This window comes from Synchiropus splendidus, chromosome 13 (genome assembly GCF_027744825.2).
Source record: "Synchiropus splendidus isolate RoL2022-P1 chromosome 13, RoL_Sspl_1.0, whole genome shotgun sequence".
NCBI classification, from domain to species: domain Eukaryota; kingdom Metazoa; phylum Chordata; class Actinopteri; order Syngnathiformes; family Callionymidae; genus Synchiropus; species Synchiropus splendidus.
In genome coordinates, this window is record NC_071346.1 from 11,245,705 (window position 1) to 11,264,839 (window position 19,135).

The 19,135-nt window shown below is 43.0% G+C and overlaps 3 protein-coding genes across 5 annotated transcripts in view; 2 read left to right on the forward strand and 1 right to left on the reverse strand.

The window, feature by feature from the left end:
* Nucleotides 1-8,200, forward strand: part of LOC128769768 (complement component C8 beta chain-like) — a 57,983-nt gene extending 49,783 nt beyond the window's left edge. Inside the window, exons 15-26 of the mRNA XM_053883743.1 lie at nt 2,763-2,900; nt 2,971-3,112; nt 3,524-3,671; nt 4,455-4,596; nt 4,682-4,814; nt 4,894-5,091; nt 5,154-5,394; nt 6,620-6,748; nt 6,810-6,973; nt 7,411-7,564; nt 7,832-7,903; nt 7,993-8,200. Coding sequence (XP_053739718.1) covers nt 2,763-2,900; nt 2,971-3,112; nt 3,524-3,671; nt 4,455-4,596; nt 4,682-4,814; nt 4,894-5,091; nt 5,154-5,394; nt 6,620-6,748; nt 6,810-6,973; nt 7,411-7,564; nt 7,832-7,903; nt 7,993-8,147 — 1,816 coding nt within the window. The 3' untranslated portion in view covers nt 8,148-8,200. The remainder of the gene's footprint in view (nt 1-2,762; nt 2,901-2,970; nt 3,113-3,523; nt 3,672-4,454; nt 4,597-4,681; nt 4,815-4,893; nt 5,092-5,153; nt 5,395-6,619; nt 6,749-6,809; nt 6,974-7,410; nt 7,565-7,831; nt 7,904-7,992) is intronic.
* Nucleotides 8,167-13,032, reverse strand: c8a (complement component 8, alpha polypeptide). Its single transcript, XM_053883168.1, has 11 exons — nt 12,834-13,032; nt 12,634-12,745; nt 12,292-12,439; nt 11,268-11,415; nt 10,952-11,141; nt 10,474-10,656; nt 9,296-9,536; nt 9,102-9,233; nt 8,884-9,041; nt 8,590-8,815; nt 8,167-8,509 (listed from the first exon to the last, which is right to left on the reverse strand). The coding sequence occupies exons 1-11, from the start codon at nt 12,950-12,952 to the stop codon at nt 8,358-8,360; spliced, it is 1,809 nt and encodes a 602-aa protein (XP_053739143.1). The 5' UTR covers nt 12,953-13,032; the 3' UTR covers nt 8,167-8,357.
* Nucleotides 13,033-13,228: 196 nt separating this feature from the next.
* On the forward strand, nt 13,229-18,944 carry si:ch211-188c16.1 (uncharacterized protein LOC562677 homolog). 3 transcript variants are annotated; one of them, XM_053883164.1, is made up of 18 exons: nt 13,229-13,371; nt 13,989-14,838; nt 14,914-15,099; nt 15,743-16,253; nt 16,325-16,434; nt 16,496-16,521; nt 16,590-16,630; nt 16,709-16,753; nt 16,812-16,947; nt 17,031-17,190; nt 17,271-17,394; nt 17,456-17,487; nt 17,780-17,843; nt 18,035-18,072; nt 18,145-18,211; nt 18,280-18,378; nt 18,460-18,573; nt 18,642-18,944. In XM_053883164.1, the coding sequence occupies exons 1-18, from the start codon at nt 13,363-13,365 to the stop codon at nt 18,709-18,711; spliced, it is 2,682 nt and encodes an 893-aa protein (XP_053739139.1). In that variant the 5' UTR covers nt 13,229-13,362; the 3' UTR covers nt 18,712-18,944. The 3 variants fall into 3 exon arrangements, with proteins under 3 accessions (XP_053739139.1, XP_053739141.1, XP_053739140.1); XM_053883166.1 differs by having other exon boundaries at nt 18,038-18,072; XM_053883165.1 differs by having other exon boundaries at nt 16,815-16,947.
* Nucleotides 18,945-19,135: the final 191 nt, after the last annotated feature.

Below are 19,135 nucleotides of genomic sequence, written 5' to 3' on the forward strand. Positions count from 1 at the left end.
GAAGAAATTAAAGACATTTCTCTATAGTAGATATACATTTTCCAGATTTTGAGGCAAAATTATATATATATATATATATATATATATATATATATATATATATATATATATATATATATATATATATATATATATATATATATATATATATATATATATATATATATAGTATGACGCTGTTTATTAATTAAATATTATCGATTTCCACACGTATTAAAATGTTTTATTGAAGACAGATTATGAAATGATGAACATTAAAAAAATAGATGAATAACATTTGAAGAATTTATTAATTTCTTAATTTAACAGCTCCATGTGCATGTGAATGGAATACAACTGCATATATTTTGTTTGTTTTTATTTATTTATTTTTTATAATTGAAATGATATTGACCAGGATATAAATAGAATACTTTAATATAGTAGTATATATACTCTTATACTCTAAATATATATATTTTTTTAAATAAGTGTGTCAAAAAATGCTGGAATGATGTGAAACTTTTTTTTTCACTTAACAAATATTAAATGTTTAAGCATATTATATATTTTTTAATTGTAATTTTTGCATAATGACTAAATATCATGATGCTTAAATATATATTTAAATAAAAATTGGGGAAAAAAATATAACTATGATACAAATTTTATAGGATGTGTGTTGTTGTTTTTTTTCAGTTTTGGTGGTTAAAATGTCGACACAAAGCATTTTTATGTCCATTTTTTATCTTTATAAGTATTAAGACTGTTTTATGTAGCTATTAAAGTTATCTTTTACACCATTTTATTTCGCTTCAGTGTTATTGATGGTCGAATGTTTCTTCCTCTCTTTGCAGGGACTGAAGCTCTTACAGCCAAAACAGACATGAAACAGCTGTGGGATGATGGAGCGCAGGTTCTCTCCACAGCTGGATTACAAAGACTTGTTCTGTTCTTTTCTAACCTTCATAGGATATTTTGGCAGTATGTTTTTAAGCTGAGGAATCCACCAGAGGCCAAACACTGTTCTCCCCTCGCATGACTGTGGCTTAATCATCCAATCGAACGGCATCTCAGCAAGGAAGTGATCAGTGACCTTAAACCAGAGGGATTTGAACCCTTCAGTCATCTGTCTATTTTGGGAGCCCATGTGGTTGATGTTCACGGTGACCAGCGCAGACTGAGCTCAGATGGCGCGGCTGGTGGACAACCATTCGCATGTGGAAACATCAGACCAAACTGTGAGCGTCTTTTTTTCTCTGAAGAAAACCTCGATTTTTATTTGTTGTTTTATAATCTGTGAATCCGAAATGATGACACTGAGCCATTACGAAACGCCGGGAAAGACTTGTAAAGGCGTGGAAATCAACTTGCCAAACTTCTATTTTGTAAATAAGAATCGTCCCAGTCCCTTTCCCTGAGCTTCTCAGCCATAACGCCGCTCTTCAACACCTTTCGTTAAAACGACAACCCGTCCATGCCACCACTTTTATTTCTGAAAATGTCTTTGTTCGGTCGGTGAGGTATGAAACGTGAATCTGTGTGACATTTGAAGTCTGGCCTGTTTGTTCTAGAGAGAAGGAAAAGTGTGATAAAAAAAAAATAAACCACAAGCCTCTTGTTTCAAATGCGTTTTTAGTGTGAAGAAAAAAATATCAGGAAGAATTTCCTGCTTTTTTTCTTTTTGTTTCTTTTTTATTCTATTCCACTCTTGGAAACATTTCGCCCACACTGAATCAAAACGGTCCAGACAAATGCAGCATTATATATACATATATAAATATATATTATCAATCAATGGAATTATCACGACCGGAACCCCGACTTGTGTATGGAAAAAAAAAGTCCAAAATATTTTGTAAATTTTATTTATGGAGAACTGTCAGTAAGAAGAGAATAATGGACTTTTGTACTTCTGAGTTTCCCCATTGTACCCATGACACTGTTAAATCACAAATAAAATATCATGTGATTCCCACTATTCTCTTTGACTTTTCTGATCTGATGCTTTTTTTTTTAAACAAACTTGGTTACCAAGGAGCTGCAAGACAAGAGGGGGGTACCTGTTTATTAGTAATGGGTGAATGAGGTATCACGAAACAGTGTTGCAGCGTCGATGAAACGACTGTAGATGGCACTCTTGGTTGAACTCTGAGGTTTCATTGAATTAGTTATTCAAGTCAAACATTTTACAACAGACAGTGCCATCTGGTGGCCTCTGAAAATCATGACACTGTGTCATGAAACCTCATTGAATACTTCTAAAGGATTCTGTGTTGTAAAGGAGGAGGTCAAATGGCAAAACAATGCAGAAGATGAACGTGGATGAGGTTTGCCTTGTGGTGGATATGACTAGACCTATTCGCTCAGACTGCTGCCCCCACAACGCAACCCAGTCTTTTTCCAGTCATTGTTTTGTTGTATGAAAAATAGTTTCAAAGAGACACAAAATTTTTATAAAGAATGTTTGATATCACGTGTATGACAGTCTCAAAAACATATTTGAATGGTTACGCTCCGACGTGCGCACGGTTCACTGCGTGTGAATCATGGATTGTGTCATTCTGTAAAATCACTGAGGCAGAACAAAGTTGAAAGTCTGCTCATGCAGACAAACATGACTCAAATCATGTGACCAACTGGGGATTTAGTTTATTGCGCAGCCTGATTCGTTCCTGTTTATTTATTTATCGAGCTGATGTTTGTTTGTCACCAGCTGAAATCCTGTTAAAGACAGCACAGACAGAAGGTTTGGGTTTCCCCCGGTGAGTGTATTGATCTGCACCTCTGCTGCTCAACAGATCAGAGTGTGTGTTTGCACAGTGTTGTTGCTCTGATTCTATCACAATGTCCTCTGCGCAGAGCTACACAAGTTGCTTTGGACTTCTTCTTGTCTGTGCTTTTAAGCTGCTGCTGATCAGGTAATTTTCACGTTTTCCTGTGACACTAACCGTGCATGTGTGACCAGCCGTTTTGAAATCCTGTTCGCAGCAGCATTGCCGGGATCGTGAAGAGTCACGGGGAAACCATACGTGAAGCTCGGTCAGTGGGCAGCCAGCAGGTGCATCCTGTGGACTGTGTCTTGTCAGAGTGGAGCCAGTGGTCACGATGTGACACCTGTCAGAAGAAGAGAGTAAGCGAATGCTAAACACTCCTTCCTCGACACATTCCATTTCTGAGGTCAAACAAACAGGTCACTCCATTTGAGCGGGTGTTTACGAGGTAGTATTTCAGGATGAAGGCCATCATACCGACTCCACATCGGTGTGGAACATTGTCATTGCCTGCGCATTTCAGGAGGAAGGACAAAAGCTCCAGCGCTGCCAAAGGTCTCCGCTGATGTACTTTGCAGCTCGGGCTCATCCACTCTACACAGGAGCAAATTAATAAACCTGACATGACAAAGTGAAAACAGCCCACTGATGTAATTTTGCCAGTTACAGCTCCCAGGAGCGTCTTCCAACCCCCTCCACCGCTTTTATTGGATATTGGCAAGCGGCCCCTTGTGTCTTTCTGACCATTTATGTGTTTGTCTTTCCTGCAGTATCGCTTTGCTAAACTGGTGCAGCCGTCTCAGTTTGGAGGGGAGCCATGCCATTTCCACGGCCGGCAGGAAGAGGCCTGTGATGTTCCCGCTCGATACACGTGTGAAAATATCCCTCCGTGCGAGGGCTTTCTCTGCAGCCAGACAGGTAACTCAGACTCCCGCTTCCCCCCTCGCTGTGGTCTCCTCTTTGACAACCCCTCCACAGCATGAGGATGCTTATGAATTCAAGTCACAAGAAGATTGTTAATATTCCGCTGTCGATGTATCTCAGTTCCCCCTGCGCTCTGCATCCTGCAGCTTCATGATAGCTTCCATTTTAAGCCCTGTATTTTAGCAGAAAAACCTCTTTCTAGAGGGGAAATACAGATGTGGGGGGGAACAAAGCTGTTCTCTGGAACCTTCTCCATTTAAGCTAAGTTATGAAATACTCGTCCATTATGAGGTCGAGACTCACTAAAAGTAGGGTATGTGCACCTGAAAAAAAACCTTATGTAGACCGCAATATGGATCCAAAGCCCGCGCCCCTTTCTTCAAACTCCCGAAGCCACGCCTCCCGATCCTAGGATGATGGCAGATCTGTCACCATCCAGTCATTTTGAACGGGCCGGACAAAAAGATTGGATGGTGTTTTTACTCTATTTTATGTTCTATAGATGATGAAAATGTTCTTGTGTTAGCACGTCTCATCGGGGTATAACAGGAATCTTAAATTTAAAAAAAAATGCTGAAGGAGAAAACCTCTCTTTAAGAGTAACCTTTGCATGTTTTTGGTCTGTGGGAGGAAACCAGAGTGTCCAGAGGAAACACACCCGCACACAGACGCTAGATACTCAGGATAGATTGAAATTGTATTTTTGAGACAAATATTTTACTAGCACTGCTTCGCAAGTGAAGTACATTGATATGGTAGTAAAACTTCTGTGTCCAGGCCGTTGTATTCCGAGAGGCCTGCGGTGCAACGGCGAGGACGACTGCGGCGACATGTCCGATGAAGTAGCGTGTCAAAGAGTTCAGAGGCCCTGCAGGCAGGAGGCCGAGGAGTATTGGGGAGTTGAGAATCTTGCCAAAGGGTGAGTCACAGTAAAGTTGCATATCATTGTTAGTCAGAATTCAAATAATCTTCAGGTGAAAAGGTAAGTGTCCCTCTCCTACTAGAATCAACGTCCTGAACAGCAACCTGGAGGGAATGGTGCTTGACAACAGATACTACGGAGGCAGTTGTTTGCCTCACTACATCCAGGACGTCAGGTTTAGGAAGCCTCACAACCTGCAGCAGTACACAATGCAGGTCTTCAATCATTCATGTTTATTTATCAATAGTTATGGCACAAAAGTGAAAATGAACACGCCTCTTGTCTCTTCTTCAGACACGGGGCTCGTACGATTTCACGCTCAGCTCTTTCAATTCCTACTCAGACTACATGGACCACACCCTAAAGGAACGGATGACCCAAACACAAGTTTTCTCTGGATTTTCTTTTCCAGGCGTTTTTGAGTTTGGCTACAACTACAACAATGCCAAATTCACCAGGTCGGTCAAGAAGATTCGCCGAGCATCAGGCAAGGTGACTGGATGCCCTGATGTGTCACAGATTTGGCTCCGATATTAACTCGCTTCTCACAATAGACCAACAGTTTTGTGAGGGCCAAAGCAGAGCTGGAGTTGGCCCAGTACATGCTGAAATCCGAAGGTCTCATGCTTCACCCGGACTTCCTGAAGCGACTTCGTTCTTTGCCGTTGTCCTACGTCTATGGCGAATACAGCCAGATCTACAGGGACTACGGGACTCACTATGTCACAGAAGCCACACTCGGTGGGGAATTTGAACACACTATCATCCTGAACAAAGAAAAGCTTGAGAAAACCGGTAAGGCTGTTGTACATTGTGGACCCTTCAGGTGATGGTAACATGAAAAACTGGGCCATGGTCGTCTTAGACCCTTTGCTAGCAGTGGGATAATCTCAGGCTTTGGTCCATCTTATAAAGGGACCCAAGAAAAGTAGACAGACCCAAAGCTGCAAATGGGTACCATTCAAAAAGAGCCATGACATTCATGACAAAGAGGCGCAGTTTCAACACTGGAGCCCTAAATCCAGATGCTTTGGCAAGAGCCATTCTAGGAAGCCCCTGAAAGCCATCAATGAAGGAGCCCCACAACTAGATGTAGGAAGAGGCAACAGTGATATTCAAAGCATGAGCGTGGGACGAATAAAGGCCATCTGATGAGGAACTCAAAAGCCAACCGTAGAACGCAGCCTGTGGGATACAGCTGAAATGATCGGTTCCCTAGAACCTGGCACACTAGAGTGCCGTGAGAGACTGCCAGGTCTGCCGTAGGAAATGATCCACCTTTGTCTGGAGATAGAGGTGGGCGATATGATGCCATTCGGTCACATTCTTTCTATACACTATAGATCTATGTTAATGCGCTAATTCGTCCGTCAGCCAAAGCAGTGCTGCCGTGTGTGCAGTGCTCCTCTTCCCACACACTCACAGCAAAGTCAATTGCGCAACTTCAAGTTGTTTTTTAAACCTGTTACCCCTCTAACTTGACCACACACCTTCACAACAGAATGATGGAGTGATCCTTGTCGGACCCGCAACGCCAAAGACTGTCTACGCCACACAGCTAACAGAGTTATCGGCTAATGTCATATCTCACTTCAAAATTTGCTTCGTTGTTTAATAGTTGGTGAAAAACTAAATGCACAAAATAAACGCACTCCAAAATGTGAAGTGATAGAAAGACTCATTGTTGTTATGAGGCAAGTCGAGGCAAAGAATGCCTCTAAACTACAATAAAATCATGCAAAAGAGAAGTGATAAAATCAAAACAGTTATTTAACTTAAGTAAATAAATAATTCCTGATGCATTTTGTCATATTGCCCTCCGCTTTCTGGACACATTTAAAACAAATACATATTCAATTTGTTTCTGCACCGCACAAAATAGCCGAGTCACTCAGTAGCTACAATTTTTCACAGTATATAAGGGATGTTCTACAGGACTTTCGAGCTTCTCAACCCCTCAGAAAGATCTGGATCCCCACTGACCATACACCGGTACTAAGCAGCAACCTTATCATTTCAGATTATTCCTTGGAAGACTACAAGAACTGTGTGCAGCAGGGTCTGAAGGTTGGAGCCAATATATTTGGTGTTTACGTGTCGGTGGGCTTCCAGGGTGGATCCTGTGACGGCCTGCTCAACGAGATGGGAGGTAAGAATCCGTGGAAGTCATTTGTCAACATCAGACTTTATCGGGTTTTGTGCTCCTCTAGAGGACACTGTAGACGGTCAGATGGTGGAGGACTTTGTGGCCGTCGTCAGGGGCGGCAGCAGTGAATCCATCAGCGCTTTAGTGTCAAAGAAGCTGCCCACCCCACAGCTGATGAAGTTATGGGGCGAGGGCGTGCGTTACAACCCCGACTTTGTCCGAAGGACGGTAAATTTCTTCAGTTAATATTGCTACTCCATTTATTTTATCAAGCCATTTACTACACGTTCTAATCTGATACTACAGCTCCAGTTATATCTCACGGGAGCATAACTGGATATGAAGGTGATATTATCAGTTAATAGCAGAGACCAGTGTCTCGGATTTTTTTCTTTTTAGTGCTTAAAATGAAAAATGCAACGAGATTAATATCTCAGAGAATAAATATGTGCCAGATAAATGGAAAGAAAACGTGTAAAATAATAAAACTGAAGCAGTTTTTCAGGCATCAAATAAAATAGTAAATATCATTTTAAGAGACCAAATGCTAAAAATAATAAATAACGCTATAATTCCAACACACTATGTGTGAAACTAGTGCGTGTTTAACTGAAGCTATCAATGTAGTCTGCTTTATCACTGACGTTTTGTTTTCGGGTCTTTAGACCAGGCCTCTGTTTGAGCTGGTCACTTCCCGGGATTTCACCAACGACGCCATCCTGAAGAGGAACCTGAAGAGGGCGCTGTCTGAGTACCTCGCAGAGGCCAGTTCATGTCGGTGCGCTCCCTGCCTCAACAATGGCGTGGCGGTCATGAGAGGTCTGAGATTTATTTCCAGTCTTTTTTGCCTCTGTTTCTATATTATATATATATATATATATATATATATATATATATATATATATATATATATATATATATATATATATATATATATATATATATATATATATATATATAGTATCTGTCTATTTATTTTTGAAACATTTATATATGTGGGGAAAAAGTATATATATATATATATATATATATATATTGAAAAGGCAACTTCCTCTTGTCTGACATGTGAGCATGTCCTCTCAACAGGCACTCGATGTGACTGTGTGTGTCCAGTCGGCTACAGCGGTCTCGGCTGTGAGGTCACTGAAAGACCACAAAGTAAATTCCCACAAAGTACATTCTGAAATAGTAACTCTATTCACAGTGAAATGTGTTTTCATGTTTGGCTGATCTTTTGCCTCTCTAAGCCGTAGCCATCGATGGCAGCTGGAGTTGCTGGGGGTCGTGGTCGTCATGCAGTGGAGGGTCAATGACCAGAAGTCGACGGTGTGATAATCCGGCGCCCGACAACGGAGGCCTTTCCTGTCCGGGCCTGCTACAAGAGACAACGCGGTGCTTCTGAGTTTTAAAGATAAATTTATTGACTCATTAAGAAAATAAAAGAGCGTGAACAAATTCTTGCTGCATAATTTTTAAAAAAGACAAAATTAAATGGCAAGGAAATTCCTTTAAATTCTTGTCAAGTATATTGAGAAATGCCTCTGGAAAATTTCTATGTGAAGCATCAGCAGGCTGAGAAAGTTTGCAGAGCAAGCTTCACTCTCGCATCCATTTAACACCCTTTGGTCTGGGAGGAGGAGCCTAAACAGTTAGCCCCGCCCCCGTCAGGTGCAGGGTTGTTGCAGTTTCTGCTGCGACGTTTCTTCCCTGATGCACAAGTGGACCAAGCGCCCCAGCAAGACCACGACCCATCAGTTCTGGTGTCTGTTGAACCCAAAAGGAGTGGAAATGTTACATGAACATCCTTCAATGTGTGAATTTCTTCTGTGAGGAGAGGATGGAACCTGATCTTCGAGTCTCCTCACAGGCGTGGCCCATGTAGCCAGGTTGGCAAATACAGCTGCAGGACGTTCCAGTGAGCACGGGGATGCCGTTGTGCCGGCAGGGAGCGCAGCGACAAGGGTGAAAGTGCCCCATGTATTCCTCCCAGGCTCGCTCTAGGTTGCTCAGTCGGGCCCCAACGTGATCAGCGGCTGTGCTCCGTCGCACAAGCTCATAAATTGGCAACGTCTAATGTAGATTAAAAAAGTAAATACATGCCTTATCTGCCATACATCCCAATTTGAGTTCAAAGATACCTCATATTCCACCAGCGCTGGGTTGTATTTGATCGATGCCCCCCATTTCCTGTAGGTTTCAACGTTCCTGATGGCCAGAAGTCCACCACTACTCACCAAGTTTCCTCCTTTCACTAAAGTGATGATGTCCTGGATCTCAGCGGAGCCGGAGTCATCCGCTACCGACCAAAACAAGCGGAGGTTATTCTGAAGTTAGCAGACTTTTGTGGAGGTCCTACCTTCCGTGTTGGTGCCACTCGTCTTGCAGACTTTGCCTCCCACTGAGAGCTCCAAACGTTCGTAGTTGCCTGAAGAGTAACTCAGACCGAGGGAAGCGCCGAGACATCGACCAGCCAGCTTCATCTCAATTTCTGTACTTAGCAAAGACGAAAATTAGCCTGGCTGCGTTGGTGAACAAGGCACTGAGACTGACTTGACTCTGCCAGGGAGGTTTTGTTGACCACCACGACGTATTCCAGAGCGCCGCCCATTATTCCCTCCGTGACGTAGTGCGTGCCGAAGGTGTTCAAGAAGTTGGAGTACATCCCGAAATCGTACTGCTCCGGCAGCTCCATCAGAGACATGTAGAAATCCTCATGAAGCATCAACTGATCGCTTCGGATCTTGAAGTGAGCCGTGTGGACTTTGGATAGAAGCCGGATGAACCCAAGTTCCTGACAATCCACGGAAAATCAGTTCAGTTTTACAAGGAAGGAGGAAGTGTTGCCAGTTTGTCCCACTCTGGACAGACACTACAGAAACTTGACTCAGAGTTCACAAATATCAAGGAATTGCTTTGAAATAGAAGTGAAACGATTTAAGATAACAGTTATTTTATGTTTTATTGTACGTTTTATGTTTTGTAGTCAATTCTGAACCAGTGACTAGTTTATCTGACAGTAGATTTCTTTCCTTTATTAAAAAAAAAAAATTCAGAAACTTGTGTAACTCTCCAGTTTCCTCATATTTTTTGGTGCTCGTGATTTTTAAAGTTCACTCAACTGTTCTCTAGTCCATCATTTTTGGAATAAATATGTTTCCTTCTTTTGGAAAAAAAGTCTTACTTAAGTTCATCCTTAGTTTAATTGAAGATGGTTTTGAGAGTTTCAGAGTTCTGATCATAAAGCATTTACATTTTTGTGTTTTGAACAAATTACAAAGAGGCCTAAAATGGTATTTAACATTTACAGATCATTAAGTTTCACTTGGCATAACATTACTAAGCATTAATAACAAGCACTGACATAGATTTATTTATTAGTTATTTTTATTGTTAATGTTTATTCTCAATCATTTTTTTTATTTAATTTAATTTAATTTTTGTCATTTTTATTTATTTATTTTTTAATGTCTACATTTTTATTTTTATTTGTTCATTCTTGTACGATGTACCAAAGCACTTAGTAGTTTGTGGGTTCCTCAATGACTTTGGCAAAAGCTGAAAAAGCTGATTCTGACTCTGAACAAAGAAAACAATAGCTTCTCCATCAACATCTGATTCTGACCCAAGAACAGCATGAACAACAGCTCAACTCCAGTGCGGAAAAGTCATTATGGTTTGGTGAGCAATTCAAAACACATGAGGAGGTCGAAGTGTCATGGCTGCTTTACCTGGCTTCTATACTGCGAGACGTTTCTCAGAAACTCCATCTCCTTGCTCATACTCAGTCCCACTTGCACATAATAGATTCCAAATGAGACCCCGATATTTGATGACCTCATGGTCTTCCGAGCTTTCAGCAAGCTCACCATGTCCTGGAAGTATTCCTGTGAGCCTTCAGACGAAGCTTCAGCCTGCGACATGCAAACCCACATTAGTTTGGGGAACACAATATCTTGCGTTTTAGTGCCATTTCTTCATCTCAGATTTGCTTTTTGCTAGTATGATAGAATATTTTGCTCTGGTTTCCTCACTTGAAATGATGGGTTGACAACAGCAATTTGGATACGCTTGGATTATGCTGTTATCTTTGTCTATATGTAGTCAAGTGTCAACAGCTGTCTTCTGTGCCACTTCTTCTATTGCGATTTCTCCTGTTTTTAATTTAAATTTCAAATAAAGATGGAGAAGCTGTTGGAGCCACAGTACCACAAAACGGTAGGAATGGTAGTTGTACGGTTTCCTGTAGTTCTTCTCGTCTTCGTTGTAGTGCAGGTTCTCACAGAAGGCGTCATAGACAAACTTCCTCCATTCACCATTGTAGACGTACTCGCAACGTCCCCCGAAATACAGGGGGTCAATCACTCGGTCCACAAACTCCCCCGTCAGAGCGTTGTAGCTGCGAAAATATTAGTTTCCAACAATATTTTTGAATGGATTTTTGGAATGTAGATGACACAAACACAGCTCCTGAAATGGCTACGGTAGCTAGCATGCTGGCGTAGTTTGAAGAACGACTGGTTACCCCTGAGTCCCCTGTTCTGCTCCTGGGATGCTCAGCAGACTGGAGCACTTGTCTCGCCTCTGGTTGAAGCTCTCACAGTTGTCTTCATCAGAGAAGTCGTCACAGTCGGGCTCTCCATTACAGCGAAGAGTCTTGCTGATGCATCGTCCTGAAGAGCCCAGCGAGAAGCACTGTTATTCCAGCAATAGCAGATGTGAGCAGCAACAGATTCTTCAGTTTCAAATACAGTGGTACCTCGGTTTTCGAACGTCCCAGACTTCGAACAAATTGGAGTTCGAACAAAAATTTCGAGATTTTTTTGCTTCAGATTTCGAACGAAAATCCAGAACTCGAACGCCCCCGAAAAAAGCTGGAAAAAACTAATAAATAATGTGCGCAGACCGACCAGCTGACCCACGACGCACTCTGTTATTGTTTATAACGCAGCCTCTGTATGCTGACGTGGCCGTTAGCTACATTTACTGACTGGTTTTTCTTCATATTGAGGTGTAAAACCTTTCCTGTCTCCGCACTGGACCGTGGTAGAGTGTCGCTCTCGACACCTCCGAGGCTGGAGCGCTCACTCCAGGGTTTGATGTCCTGTTGTGGGCTGGAGCTGGGACAGGGATGAGGCGAGTCTGGGACAGAGCGTGACTTGGTTTATGACTTTGTCACAGCCAAACTGCACAGAAGCGCACATTCAGAGCTGGACACGCACCGGGCACCTCTTCACTTCTGGAGAGACGTCACTCACTCGGCAATCCCTCCCACATGCAGCGGCCACACACATAGAGGAACAGCGCACCTGCAGCAGACACTCTACATTCACTCCTACAAAAGACTATTTTAAGGCTTGGGACGCATTCTTTCTTTTTCCATTCATTGTAATGGGAAAAATCGATTCATATTTCAAACAAATCGGCCGTCTGTAACGGATTGTGGTCGAGAACAGAGGTACCACTGTATATGCATTTCAGATGTAGTTTTAATGGCAGAAATGGTTTCGTCTTCAGCTGTGTGTCCGGGTGGATGTGACAGATCTCGCCTGTTTCTCTGCAGGTGAAGCTCTGGCCGCAGTAGTCCGGCACCAGGCACTGTGTGGTAGCAGCAGGACACCCCAGTGTCTCCCACAGGGTCTCATAACACACCGACCCACCAAACTGTGATGGCCTCTCCATGTGTCTGAAACGAAACTAAGAGGCATAAAATAGTAGTGTGTTAGTAGCAGTGTTATGTGAGGACTTTTATTTTTACCTTTGGACTATTTGATCGTCCTGTGTGTGTCAGATCAATACGTGCTATGCTCGACTTGTTGATTTAAAGCATTTTGAACAACCTCAATTTGCTATTATCGTGAATATTTTTTATGCTCAACAGTAACTTTTACCTTCTTGTCGGTGCATGAATCACATGCGGTCCAAGGCGACCAGCTCCCCAGTCTGCAGTTGATAGGTGCGGGTCTGTTTACATCCCTGACGCGCCTGGCAGCCGCAACACGACTAAACATACAACCGTAATCTCAGTTGCATATTAATGCATGCAGAACTATTCATATCTTGCCAGGAAAATGATGAGGAAACACTGTACCTGTGATCGGGAGTTGCTGGTTGCCTCCAGGAAACATTTATACCGGAGATTAGATGCGGAGTGGAGGAAAGAATGAGGATGTAGAACGCTATTCCCGGACCTGAGGTGCGCATGTTCATTCAAGAGCTCAGAAATTTCTCATGTAATTCATGGCCGCAGCGTCGATATCCTCTCTTGTCTCACCACAGTGAATCATTGATCAAATGTAAACACGATGGAGAAAACCGGGGAAGTTCCACTGCAGTGGGATTTGTAAACATTTTAAAATTTGCGCCTTCATTGTTTCAGCAAATTCTGGAATATTTTACGACACGCCAAATAAATATTAAAATGTAAATAATAACTTCATCCCCAAAAGACGCAGGTTGAACTGCGGACGTTGCGCATGCGTGTGGCGGCGCTTTCAAATAGCACCAGCGTCTGCTCGTGATTAGCAGTTAGCTTCTTTAGCTGCAGGCGCCGGCTGTTTAAAGTTGCGACCACTCTCCGAATGTTCAACGTTGCACAGTGATGAACAAAGACAGCTGCTATGGAAGAGGTAAGTCGTCTGACAACTTCTGCGCTTTGCAGACCAACTTAAAAGCGAGTTAGCTGAGACTACGGTGGCAATGTTTTTAGCCGCGCAGGTGTTTGCTGAGGCTCGTCGAAGTCACGCAGTCGTTGACGTGCTATATGATACGCATCTCTTTACGATTATATTTACGCCATTAGCGATTTAAAGTGGACGTATTAATGGATGGATCGTCTTCATGTTTAGTTTTACACCAACTTTTTCTGCTTTTCTTGTTTTCTTTCAATGTATTGTGCCTATTTTTCTTGTTATAAATTGTACTTTTCTCACACATCTTTACCTTCAACATTGTGCTTGTTGTCCCTGTGATATTGTACCGCAAAAAAACATTTTTTATAAAAGTGATTGATTCTTAAACAATGTACATTATATATTTATTTGTTTCCCTAATAATAATACATTTCATTCATACATGCCATCTTCAAGCTCTATGTTAGTGTCTCGACACCACATCTGTTTTGTTTTTTTTGGCCATCAGAGCTTAAACATTTGAATTTTGACCATTCTGTTGGACCCATTTTATTCTCTCGCCCTGTATCATTGCCCTCCGACATACCAATTGGTCAATCTATCTCTGCTTTTAGGAGGGTCCAGTCAACGTCAAAGCTCTGAGGGCCAAGTTCCAAGAGGAGGCTCTGAACGCTCAATCCAAAACTAGCCGACCCGTCGTCGCTGAGAAGCCCAAACACCTCCCCCCTCCAGTAGCGGAGAACAAGACTCCACACATTATGATCCGAGATGGACTGAGATCGTCAGGAGGGAAACGACCCAATTCTTTCCCACCACAGCCTCAGAAAAGCCCAACTTTTAAGGGACGTAGCCCGTCTGAAAAGACCTTGAAAGACCACCCCGTTCCTCTGATCTTTCCTGCGCAACCACCTAAGCCCGATGTAGCCAGGCATCCGGTGACAGAGCCAGCTAAAGATGTCCTGCCATCAACTAAGGTCAAGAAGAAGACGTTGCTACTTCCATTTAAATCATCCAAGGCGTCAAAGATTTATCCAGAAAGTTTTGATGAGCCCACTTATGCTGACCTGACAACCAGACCTTCAAGTGCTCCTTGTGAGTTACCCTCTGTAGAAAAGTCCACAGATGATGACGTTTACCTACATGGAGATGAATCCACTCGGGATTACCCTCCGTCCAGCCCCGACGTCCCACACACGCCTCCTGCTGTTGACACAAACTGCGACAGCGACAATAAATTTCTGAGCACCCTGGAGAGGGCCAAGAAAAAGTTTTCACGGCGAAATATGTTGATCTCCTCTAAATCTAAAAACGTACGCTCACCGGATTTGTTGTCCAGCGCCAGAGGATTCCCCTCACCACCACCGAGCATCCGGGACCTACCGACGCCGCCACCGCCTGTCAGTCTTCCTCACATCGCTTGCATTTCTGCCCGACCTTTCTTCAAAGCCGACAACTCAGGAAGGAGTAAGTATTAAACTGTATACATTTGCGATTCAACTTCCCCTTTTAAAACCAACCATCCAACCTTTCGTCCTGTAGAGTTGGATAAGACGTGCGGTTGGAATAAGCCTGGACCTCCACCTGTGGAAACTGAAAAAGCTGCCGTGCTCTTACCTCCTTCAAAGAAATGTCTTCCTGAATTGAGGAACCTCGGGCAGGCGCCAGTAAAGCCCCCCAGACCACCAACAGTGGATCTCAGTCGCTTTCATCCTCCAAAAGATAAAGGTATGCTTACATAGTAATCATTCACATCATTTGAAAATCATATTTTAGTGATTTAAATAAACCTTGTTGGTGTAGTTAGGCCGCAACGCTGTTTATAAGAAAGCAGTTTTTCCCCAGTTTCACAATCTCTTCCTGTCTTGCTGGCAGTGGAAATGATTTAAAACTAACAGGGGAAATCATAATGAGTTGCATGCAGCAAAACCTCATTCACAGCGTGCCTCAATTATGTATTTGTTCAGGCCCGTGACAAATGCTAACCTCATTAAAACAGGCCATCAGATAAATCTATGAACACACAGACGTGCAGACCCTCATGTTCTTGCCTCTTATCTCAGTATTGAGTCTCTGCCTGTGATCATTTTCCGTGTTCATTTCTTATTTTTTTCTTATTCAATCGGAAATCTAAGTCTATTTCACAGTGCTGCTAACTGTGATACTGTGAAAATAAGGCTGATGGAATGTGCTGTATATTGTTCGGGCTAATGTCTGGAAAGCCAAATATTCCTCTGCATCGACCTCCACAGACGTTTGTTTTTATGCGATTTTCCTTGAAGGTTGATATTTAACTTGGGCATCAGTATTCGTTTTTGTTTGTGTTAGAGTTCAAGTATGCTAAATTGCTGGTTCTGGTTTCTTTTCGCAGAAGTGTTTCCGAGCCCCAGCCAAGTGCCTCCCGAGGAGCCTGAACCTCCATCCATCTCCAGCTCTGTTCTGGTTCCCCCAGAGTTCCCAGACTTTGAGAATTCCGAGCCGGAAACCGCCGAGGGTGGAATCATTGATATTGCTGGACTTGAACTTGAGGCGATGGACTTTGTCAGCTTGACTTGTCCTCCGCCGAACGACCTGTCTGATTTTGAGGACCAGCCGTCCGACTTCTGCGATTATGTGGAGCCTGCAGCGAGTTCTACGATTCAGGATCTGAATCTTGGCAGTCCCAACATCATCCCACTGGATCCGTCCAACTTCCCAGAGCCAGTGAACCTCCCAGAATCTATGGAAATGTGCGAATGGAGTCACAGCAATGACGCGATAGCGCTCCCTCCAGTCAACCCGGATGAGACTGCACTATCTGCTGTTGACTGCCACTCCTCACAAGAAGAAGCAGAGCTCAGTAGCCACGCTGCTTTAAGCGAAGAGAGTCAATCATATTCTCAGTACGTTTTTTTTTTTTCCTTATTCCATCTCTTAGTGTTGTTTCTCTTATGCGCACCATTCTTCCTTCCAGTTCACAACAAGATGACTACTATGAAGCTTGTGACAACGTGTACGAGGACGTGGAAAACATCAATAAGTTCCTTCAGAGCCAACACCTGCGCAAACTAAAGAGTGTGAAGAGTAAGGGTTGCATGCTTTGTCCTTCAAGTGAAGCACTCTCAAACCTTTTCCTTTCATTTAGATCCATATGCAGAAAACCCTCCAGTGGTAAGTAGGTGATTTGGCTGTTGGTTACTTGATTTGCTGATTGTGCTTGTTGCTTTTTCCGAGGGAAGAAAGAAGAGGTGTGTCTCAACGTGTGGCCTCGAAACCCCTGGTACATTTTGATTTTAATAATAACCTCCTCAGGTTGTTTTTTTTTTGTTTCATTTTTATTCACTTCATTTGTCACCAGGGGCCCTGTGGTTGGAGAGCATGTTCATACCAGCCTGAATCACATGTAAGTGTGCGCTTATGATGGATTTTTTTTTTGTTTTAATCTGACATGACTTTAACAGCAGCAAAGAGCAGCAAAGTCCAAACACCGCCGACTATAAAGAAAATAAAAAGAAGGAAAAGCAAAGACTTGAGAGGGAGAAAAAGGAGCAAAAGGAGAAAGAGAAGAAAGAAAATGAGATGAAAAAGAAATTCAAAGTAACAGCCAGACTTGCATTCCACCTCAATGTAGTGGAGAAAGGACGTTCCCTTTTATTAACTAGATACAATGTGGTTCTCAGGTTACTGGTGAAGAAGAGCCCATGTACCACGCCAAAGTGATGGTGGCCAACAAAGTCCGCAAGAACGACCTGCCTGTCAAGAGCGGCGACACCGTCAGCATCATCCGCACCACCAACTGTCCTAAAGGGAAATGGCTGGCGCGGGATGCCAACCACAAGTGTGGGTTCAAGTGGTTGTGAAAGTAGAGTACTCCATAATTCACGGCTTAACTCGGACACCGATCGACTCTTCTGTTGCAGATGGATACATTTCAGTGATGAACGTGGAGCTCAACATCAAGGAGATGTTGGAGCTGGGAAAGAAGGCGCAGGCGGCTGGACGAGGGGGGAACCCGGACGCAGACACCATCAGCATTGGAAGCAGGTACCTGTTAGACGTCTCTGTGGTAATCCCTGTCCAACGCTGATCACAGTTCTGTTTTCAGATCCTCCAGTCACCCCGTTCTTACCAGCAGTTGTAAGTAAGCATTTTCGCTTCATGCTTTTTCCTTCCGTCGCCTAACAGCAGGTTGTGCAAGTGGTTCTAGGCCAACGTTGAAATGATCTGATCAAAGTAAGTAGCATTTAAATAAACACACCGTGACAATAATTCAGCTGCACGTTGGCAAAGCTGAGCCAGAATAATTTGTTGAGAGCAGTTGTGTGTTGAGAGCAGTTGTGTGTTGAGAGCAGTTGTGTGTTGCTCGCGTCTGCCAACATCCCATCATCAGTATTCCCACTGCTTAATCAAGTTAATTTGTTTTCCACAGTCACTGATGACAGTGAGGAGTGGGCTTGTGAAGACGAGACGCTCTCCGCTTCAAACGAAAGCCAGTAAGACTGAAAAGTTGCCAGCTATTTGATTCTGTCTTCAGGGGGCCCGTAGCGAATTATGATAATGCCTACCAAGGTTTTTAATTCACGGTTCCTTTGCAAAACAAGATGAAATCTCGCACTGCAGAAATGTGTTTGGATATGTGTGTACTACTTCATTTTTGTGGTCAGTTTCTCTTCTTTGTGTCCAGTAGTTTCCCTCAGCAAATGTCCTCCATGCCAGAGACGGGTGAGCACCTTCTGGTTCCGACCCGCTTCTTGCGCAACTTAATAGTGACCTGACACCACTTTGTTTTTACAGCATGTGGCATCCATAATGGTGCTCAACACACGCTCAGCGACGCAAACTTGGAGGATCTCCACACTCAGTAGGTCAAACAGGAAGTCAGTTTTTCTGTTCTCTGTAGCTCTACTGCATACCTGTTCCTCCGCTCAGGACCAGACATGAGGCGCTGCAGAAACTCGCCATCTTTTTCCAGCATGGGAAGAACGATTTCAATGACATCCCTGATGGTGAAGGAGCAACACCAACAAAGTACTGCTGCCTCTCACTAAAACCTTTGTCATGGTCTCCACTCACCTAATGTGTCTCTTCTTTCTCCTGCCGGGCTCAAAGTGTTGATCCACCAAGTGAGTCCTGCCTTATTTTTCGTCATGATTTTGCTTCATTTTCTGACACCGCTTCCCTCAATACAGACTTCTTGTCTGACGTCGAGGAGCCTCCGTATCCGTAAGTGGAACTAAATAAAATCCAACACTTTTTTGTCACTGATGTTCTTTATCTCTCTGTTCAAACAGAGATCAGGAAGTAGACTTCACAGAGCTTGAGCTTCTTCCGCCTCCTCCTCTGTATGCAGACTCCTTCTGAACCCTCAAGTGCATTTAAGTAATTGGAAGTGTCCTCCTTTTTTTAGTAAACAACATCAATAATTTGTCTTTGTTGGGTGTGTCGGCACTTTGTTCTGCACTTGGATTCATATTGTTTTCTTGGTTTGCTGTCAGAGCTTCATTTCATTCACCCTTTACTGAGAACAGTTAGATCAGGTAGTCGATTGTTCTGTCACCTTTTCAGCGTGTAGGACGTTTGTGCTTTAATAAATATGTGTCACTGAAACAAGTGTTTGTTATCACTCATTTCTTTATTGGTAACGTTGAACTCGTCCATCACCTCTTTTCTAATTTTAAATACTTTATATACAGGCTAATGTGTGGCTGCTTAGATTGTATTCCCTCTGTCTGAATGAAATTCCAGTGTTTTTGTGTCAGCTCTTGGTGAAGCAACTTTTCGATCC

Coding starts and splice junctions, on each gene's coding strand:
- c8a (XM_053883168.1), bottom strand. CDS start 12,952: ATGAACATGCGCACCTCAGGTCCGGGAATAGCGTTCTACATCCTCATT. Junction 11,142..11,267: donor GCAGAACAGGGGACTCAGGG/GTAACCAGTCGT, acceptor ATATTTTCGCAG/CTACAACGCTCTGACGGGGG. Junction 8,510..8,589: donor TGAGGAGACTCGAAGATCAG/GTTCCATCCTCT, acceptor TGGGTTCAACAG/ACACCAGAACTGATGGGTCG.
- si:ch211-188c16.1 (XM_053883164.1), top strand. Junction 15,100..15,742: donor TCATCCTCCAAAAGATAAAG/GTATGCTTACAT, acceptor TTCTTTTCGCAG/AAGTGTTTCCGAGCCCCAGC. Junction 16,754..16,811: donor CATACCAGCCTGAATCACAT/GTAAGTGTGCGC, acceptor TGACTTTAACAG/CAGCAAAGAGCAGCAAAGTC.